This window comes from Octodon degus, unplaced genomic scaffold (assembly GCF_000260255.1).
Source record: "Octodon degus isolate 3935 unplaced genomic scaffold, OctDeg1.0 scaffold00058, whole genome shotgun sequence".
In the NCBI taxonomy this organism is placed as follows: Eukaryota; Metazoa; Chordata; class Mammalia; order Rodentia; family Octodontidae; genus Octodon; species Octodon degus.
The window spans coordinates 1,002,812-1,010,974 of record NW_004524634.1 but is presented as its reverse complement, the minus strand read 5'-3'; the positions used below and the strand labels follow the sequence as shown (position 1 = coordinate 1,010,974).

Genomic DNA, 8,163 nt, shown 5'->3' with positions numbered 1-8,163 from the left:
TTAAGATGGGCCTAAAAAATTTTCAAAGTGCTGCTGTTTTCAATGGATGAGATCCTCAGTTTTCTGGATTTTCTGGGTGGTGATTCTTTTCAGGTCTTTTTTCTGGTGATATATATAAGAAGTTACAGCAGATATACAAAGGGAAGCTCAGAAGCCTGCTGTCTAAATTCATCACCACTTGTTCCTGTAAGACAGATTTTGCAGGTTTACTGATAACTGGATAGCAGTATTTTAGGAATACAATTAAAATAAAAAACCAAGGTGTTGATTGGGGGTTGTATGACATTAAGAGCTTACACTTGAAGTCTGAGCGTAACAGCTCAAATTTAAAAACGCCTGCCTCCTGCATGTGTAACACCAACAGCAGCTTTCTATTTATTTTATTAACAGATGCAGCGAACAGGTACCAGTGAAGCTTACACTTGGTGTCACACCCTTAGGTACACCAAATTATTGGGAAGACGCAGGGTGTCATTACGCAAGGCTATCATCATTAATCCTAAGATTTCCCACCGTCTTATGATAAACATGTTATCTGTGCCCTGGAACATGAAATACATTATCATATAAAAGCAATTTCAAGGGGCTGGGGAGATGGCTCAGTTGAATAAGTGCTTGCCTGGCAAGCGCAAGGGCCTGAGTTCAATCCCTGGCTCCGGAAAAAAAAAAAAAAAAAAAAAAAAAAAGCAATTTCAGGTTGTTACATCAATACATGTGAGATTGCGCTCAACTCCTACAAAGACAGACTCTGCTGCTATAGGTGAGAGCACAAATCTGACCACCACTGATGCTACAGATGCAGCCTGGAACCTCACATATCCTCTAACCAGGAACATCTGGTGAAGAGAATAATCCCCAGAGTTAAAGAAGCAACAATAAAATGAAAATGTGTACCTTTTCTTTTTTGTGGAACCGGGGATTGAACTCAGGCCATTGTGCTTGCCAGGTGAGCGCTTACTCTACCGAGCCATCTCCCTGGCCCCTGAATGCATACTTTTTATTTTATTTTTTTTTATGTATTTAGTACAGGATCTACAGGGTCTCACTGTACAGATCAGACTCATCTGATCCTCTGGTTTCAGACTCCCAAGCACTGGGATTACAGGTGCGCACCACCCTGCCCAGTCTCAATTGTTGTCTCAGTGAACCCTGGGGGTGGGGCCGGCATGGCACGCCAGGGACTGAACCCTGTCCCTACATCTGTCTAAGCAGGTGCTTTAATCTGCTGAGTTATCTGGCCAGCCTTGTACTTTTTAAACACAGATGCGGGTGGTGGCACACACCTGTAATCCTAGCACTCAGGAGGCAGAGGCAAGATCATTGTGAGTTCAAGACCAACCTGAGCTATAAAAGTGAGCTCAAGGCCAGTCTGAACTGCATAGCAACACCTTGTCTTAAAAAGACAAAACAAAAACAAAAAAAACTTGTGATAATCTATGTAGTAATATGTATTAGTTTTACACATTTTGAGGGACATACCATTAAATATTAGTTTTTACAATTTTTTTTACTGAAGCACATATTACTATAATGAAGACTAAAACTAGAATATGTAACTGAAGTAGGCTTAGTTGGACAGTTTCTGTGTTGCAGGAGCAGCAAGACAAATTTGGATAGTTATTACCAAAACACATACAGACCCACACAGACTCTCTTTCTATATCACTCGTAGAGGAAAAGTGGTGTTTAAAAAAAAAATCCAACAAAATCAGGTGATGTGCTCATCTAAGCTGATGGCACTAACAGGGTCACCAGAAAGGAATGATGTCAAAGCATACTTGGGTCTTTAGATTTCTGAATCATCCTAGCCTAGTCAAAAATCTGTGTTAGTAACCTGGGTGAAGGCACATTTCCTGTATCTCAGGAGAACAATTTCTTTGGCAATATGTATACCTGATGATAAAATTCAAGATTCTACACCAGTGATGGCAAACCTTAACAAACAGCTGGCTGCAGCATGTGTGCTATAGGTTCACCACCACAATGCCATGAAAACAGAAAATCAGCAGTCTGGAATTTATAGTTACGGCTGGGATGGAGTGAGGCAGGTCACAGGGCTAACTCTTGGTCTTGGAGGCGGTCAGTGTGGACATTACAGGCTGAACAGACATCAATTTCTGAATGCTAAGTTGCAAGAATCCCCACTTTCCTTTCCTAAACAAGAGAGACCTGCATCTGGTTTACCAAGTCTTTTAACTCTAGCTAAGGACACAATGTACACCCTGTTTCCTTTGAAGCGCCTTCAGAGTAAAGTTCATTTCCTTGCTCCACTATGGAAGCGGAAGCAGTGGAACTTGTGTATCACAGCAGCAGATGGAACGACAGCACTCACTATGCTCCCTTTCTACACCTTTACATACAAATCTGTTCCTCTGAGGCCCATGTTACTCACTCAGTGTCTCTGTTATCACTACAGTATCTCTGCATCTACCTTCAATTCTATCTTAAAGATCTAAGTTCCATGGTCCAAAAATCCAGCCTGCTACTGGAAACCTTCATTTATATAGAGAGCAACTAAAATTCAAACTCTCAACTACTGCTGGTTGTATCTCTTCCTTACCAAGACCCTGTCTTCAAAAACAGATTTTTGTTTTGTTTGATTTATTTACTTATTTATTTAGTGTGTGTGTGGCCAGCTCAGCCCACCAGGGGGCGGGGCTGGCTGGCATGTGGTGCTGGGGATTGAACCGCAGTCCCTGTGCTTTCGCTTAGCTTGTTCTAAGTAGGTGCTTTAGACCACTGAGCCATCTCACCAGCCCCCCAAAACAGATTTTTGGAGACAAGGTCTCACTGTGTAGTTGAGAGTGGCCTTGAACATACTACATAGTCCAGGCTGGCCTTGGACTCTCAGCAATATTCCTGCTTCAGTCTCCTGAGTGCTAGAATTACAGGCATGTGCCTCAATATAAGACATTTGTTTTTTAAAGGCCTGGTGATGGAGCTCAGTGCGAAGACCTTGGGTTCAATCCCCAGTATCACAATAAAACAAAACAAAACAAAATTAATGCACTGCCATCTTTTGTATCAAACAAGGCAATGAAACAGTAGTGCTAAAATGGAACTAAGTTTAAAAGGATTTACATAGGATAAGTCACTTCAAATACAATGATATACCTGATACATTTCAGAGCTATTAATGAATACTCCAATATAAAAACTTAAGCCATCAAAGGAATAGAAAAAACTACAGATGACTAATGTATAGCCCATGTAAGAATAAGGAAGCAGGCAGAGACCATTAAAGGAGTAATAGACCATTTTGAAGCTAAAAAGACAAATGACAAAAATGTAAAATGGCAACATATCACAAAAGTTATTATTATTGGGGCCAAGGAGATGGCTCAGTGGAATAAGTGCTTCCCAGGCAAGCGCAAGGGCCTGAGTTCAACCCCCGGTTCCGCAAAAAAAAAAAAAAAAAAAAAGTTGTTATTATTATTACTATTATTTTGTGGCTGGCTCAGCCCAGGCAGGGCTGGCACAGCACTGTGGTGCCAGGGATTGAACTGCGTTCCATATACTTTGCCTAAGCAGGTGCTTTAGACCACTGAGCTATCTTGTTGGCCCTTTTTTTCTTTTTTGAGACAGAGTTTTGCTATGCAGTTGAGGATGGCCTTGAGCTCACTTTGTAGCCCAGGCTGGTCTCCTGAGTGCTGGGATCAAAGGCATGCACCACCACACCTGGTTAAAATAATCCTTATTCAATGCATAGGAATTATGAAACAGTTAACTAAAATTATACCACTAATAAAATGTTGTAAATATATATATATATATGTATATATATATAATTATTGGTTATGTTAAAGGGAACATGGTACTTTCAAATCAAACTATCATCATTTAAATGTCAAGTTCACAAGGATTTTCAGAACACAAGTGTTATAATGGAACAACAGAAAAGTAACCAAACATACCTGGTCCTTTTCAAGTGTAAGTATCTGATAGCCAGTTGTTCTATTACATGTTAGTTTTCCACTACTATCAAAAGAAGCCAAACGAACTCTAGGATAAAAAAACCCAAAAGCATGATATTTAGACCACACATTAACCAAGCTCTACTTGACTTTAATATTTTTATCATTCATATTTTCTTTTCAAACTGTAAATTGATTCCAGATCTACAAACCTGTGCTATGGTACATAATTAAAACATAAAAAATTTTAAGTGACTTTTAAAAACAATGCTGCAATTTGCAGAACATAAAGCTTAAAGTTTAATCTATGGCATCAAAATACAAATTCTGTAATCAGCACCCATCTGCAGAACATTTTTATCTTCCCAAACTGAAATTTCTGTATTCATTATACACTAATTCTCCATTTTCCCTTCCCCCAACCCTAGCAACTCAAGTTTCCTTTCAGTGGATTTGTCTACTTTATGTACCTCATAGGAGTAAAATCACGATTCTTTGTGCTTTTTTTCTGTATTTAGGGTAGGGTTTACAGGCTCTACAAGGTCTCACTACATAGATCGGACTCATAGCGATCCTCCTGTTTACAGCCTCCCAAGTGCTGGGATTACTGGCCACCATGCCCAGTCTCAACTGCCGACTCAGTGGCCCTGGAGGTGGGGCCGGCATGGCAGGCCACTGCGCTCTGCCTAAGCAGGCACTTTATAGTCAGCTGAGCTATCAGGCCAGCCCTATTTGTGCTTTTATGACATGCTTCTTTCAGTTAACTTAGTTTATTTTTCAACTTTTTGAATCAGGGTCTTACTCTCAGTTAGGCTGGCCTTGAACTTGTAGGGATCCTTCTGCCTCAGATCCCCGAATGCTGGGACTATACACATGTGCCACCATGCCTGGCTCTCATTCAAGGTAGCATGTGTTGGGATTTTTCCTGCCTTTTTAAGAATGAAAACGTTTGACTGCCTGTATATGCTGTGACACTTTGTTTATCCATTTATCTGTCAACGGACATACAGTTGTTTCTGCCCTTATCTACTACGAATGATTCTCCTATGAACGTCAACATGTAAGAATCTCTTTGAGTCCCTGCTATCAATTCCTTTGGGTATATATCCAGAGGAGGAATTGGTAGATCATACGTTAATGCTATGTTTGATTTTTTAGGAATGCATCATAACGTCTTCTACAGCAGCCACACCACTGCACATAGTCACCAGCAGTGCACAGTGGTTCTAATTATTCCACATCTTTACTAACACTTGTTTTGAAGAACAGCCGTCTTTATTTTTATTCTATTTTTTTGGGCAGAACCGGGGATTGAACTCAGGCCCTTGCACTTGCCAGGGAAGCGCTTATTGCACTGAGCCATCTCCCCGGCCCCCAAACAGCCGTCTTTAATAGGTGTGCAGTAGTATCTCAGGGTGGTTTTAATTCACATTTCCTAATGAGAGATACTGTAAATACATAAATACTTTTACGTATTTCTTAGACATTTGTGTATCTTGTTGGGGAAATTTTGCGCAAGTCCTTTTGCTCTTTTTATTTATTTTCTTGGTAGTGCTGACACCTAAATCCAGGGCCTCATATGTGCTGGGAAAGTTGCTCTACTATTGCCTTTGTTCACTTTTAAATAGGCTTTTTTTTCTTTCTTCTTTAACTCTCATTATATTATCCAGTAGGGTTGCAAACTGGTGGGCTCAAGCAATCTTTCTGCTTCAGCCTCTCAAACAGTTGAAACTATACATATAACTTTTTTTTTGTATTTCAGTAAGGGTCTACAGGGTCTCACTACGTAGATCGGACTCATAGTGATCCTCCTGTGTTCAGCCTTCCAAAGATGAGATTTAAAAATATAGATTTTTAGGATTTTTCTATGCATTTCATCTATCTTGAGTTCTTTTTTTGGTCTTTTTTGAGACAGGGTCTCATTATGCAGTTCAGGCTGGCCTTAAGCTCACTTTGTAGCCCAGGCTGGTCTTGAGCTCGTAATGATCCTCCTGCCTCTGCCTCCCAAGTGCTGGGACTACCTGGCCTAGCTATTTTAACTTCTATCACAACATGACTTGTAAATATTTTCTCTCATGCCAGCACTACCTTTTCAGTGCTGACAGTGTCTCTCAACAAAAAAAAAAAAAAACAAAAAAAAACTCTGGTACAAAATTTCCAGTTTGATGAGGTGCAGTTGTTGATGCCTATGCTTTTAGTGTTGTACCAAAGAAATAATTCTCAAATCAAATCTTATGAAGACTTTTGTTTTTTCAGTTTTGTAGTTTTAGCTCTTATATCACATTAAGTTCCACTCATTTTGGAGTTAATTTTTTGTAGACAGTATAAGGTAAGTATATGGTTTTATTTATTTAAATGTATTTAGTGCAGGGCCTACAGGGTCTCACTACACAGACCAGATTTGTAGTGATCCTTCTGTTTTCAGCCACCTCACCTAGTCTCAATCACCGTTTCAGCACGCCCTGGGGGCAGGGAGGCACAGCACACCAGGGATCAAACCCCATTCCCTGTGAGTACATGATTTTAAAATAATTTGTTTATAAGCTACTTTTCCATTTGTTGGACTATAGCATCCTTTCCAAATAAGACTGCTACATCAACTATAAGGTAAAGCTGGACATCTCAAATTCCAAAAGTTAAGAATAATGCTAGATGTGTTAACAGGTAAAGTACTTCGCCATATGTCGAGTTAGAATATTTGCTGGAAATACCAACAAGACAATAGATTCAAGCCTAGTATCAATCTTCTGGCATTCATATTCCAGTTTATCCATTTCTTTGACATAACTAGATCTATCTTTTGGGTTTTTTTTGATACCAGGGATTGAACTCAGGCCCTTGCACTTTCTAGACAGGCATTTATGCTGCTGAGCTTTCTCCCTGGCATAACTAGATCTCTTGACTTTATTTTTTGTTTATTTTTTTGGAACCAGGGATTGAACTCAGGCCCTTGCACTTGCCAGGCAAGTGCTTATTCTATTGAGCTACCTCCCTGGCCCCTCTTGACTTTATTAATAATATCATACATTTTACAGGAATTAAGCCTTATCAGTTCCTAGCTCATTTTAGCAATTTTAAAATGTATTTTTTTAAATTTTGAGACAGAGTTTCACTATGTAGCTCAGGCTGGCTTTGAATACACAGAAATCCTCCTGCCTTAGTCTCAGTGTTGGGGTCACACGTATGCACCCAGCTTTTCATTTGCATGTTCTCTATCCTACCAAAGTTCTATTTGTGGTATAAAAGACCAAGTTAAAATTTTCTTGTATTTCATCCGGAGGTAGTACAGCCAAGGAAATCTTACCCTACCGAAATGCTATGCTCCTTCGAGGCTGTAAACTGACAGATCCACTGCATGGCTGATTCAGTGTATTACGTTTAAAAATGATGTACCGATTGGTGTAAGTTACAAGTAGGTCAAAGCCAAAGTTAAAACCTGTCCACCGCCAGCAGTACTAAAAGATACAAAAGAGAGATTCAGTTTAGTTTACCATGTTAGTTAAGTTGAAAATAAAGAGCGGAAAATGTTTTTTTCTTTTTTTAAAAATTAATTTCATTGAGAAAAAAATTGCAATGTGACAGCTTCAAAACAGGTTGGTAGGTGTTACAACAATCAATGCATTGCATATTGTTGTCTTTGTAGTAGTCACTCACAGAACAAGATGCAGGCATGATATCCTGTTCAAACACTATTAGTACAGATCTTTCTTTATTGAATTAAAAGAAAGTAGCTATATATCTTTTTTCTCTAACTCAATCCAAGCATTTACCAACAAAACTATATACCTAAGCTGGAAAAGCAATCTTGATTAGAATTCATCAAGCTCTCCACACTGTTTCATTGCAAGTATAGCTAGCTGAAGGTAGTAAGAATCCATTAACAAGCCAGGTGTGGTAGCATATGCCTACAATCCCAGCACTGGGGAGGCTGAGGCAGGAGGATTGTTGAGAGTTCAAGACTGGCCTGGGCTACAAAGTGAGCTCAAGGTCAGTCTGAACTGTACAGTGAGACCTTATCTCAAAGAAAAACAAACAACCCCATTAACATTCTCCTCCCTCCCTTCCTTCTTTTCTATTGGGAATCAAACTCTGGACCTTTAGCTTGCCAGGTAGGTGCTGAGCCACTGAGTTATATCCCTAGCCCTCAACTTACTTTAAAAACAGTTGAAAATACCTTAAGTGGGGCTGGTGAGATGGCTCAGTGGTCTAAAGCACCTACTTAGAACAAGCTTAGCAAAGCACAGGGACC

General features: G+C 39.7%; 1 protein-coding gene across 1 annotated transcript in view; it reads right to left on the bottom strand.

Moving 5' to 3' along the window:
* Window positions 1-6: 6 nt before the first annotated feature.
* The window catches only part of Gmcl1 (germ cell-less, spermatogenesis associated 1), a 47,050-nt gene continuing 38,893 nt past the window's right edge, over window positions 7-8,163 (bottom strand). The window contains exons 12-14 of the mRNA XM_004634044.2: window positions 7,224-7,369; window positions 3,915-4,002; window positions 7-184 (exon numbers count right to left, since the gene is read on the bottom strand). Of these exons, the coding sequence (XP_004634101.1) occupies window positions 56-184; window positions 3,915-4,002; window positions 7,224-7,369 (363 nt within the window). The 3' untranslated portion in view covers window positions 7-55. The remainder of the gene's footprint in view (window positions 185-3,914; window positions 4,003-7,223; window positions 7,370-8,163) is intronic.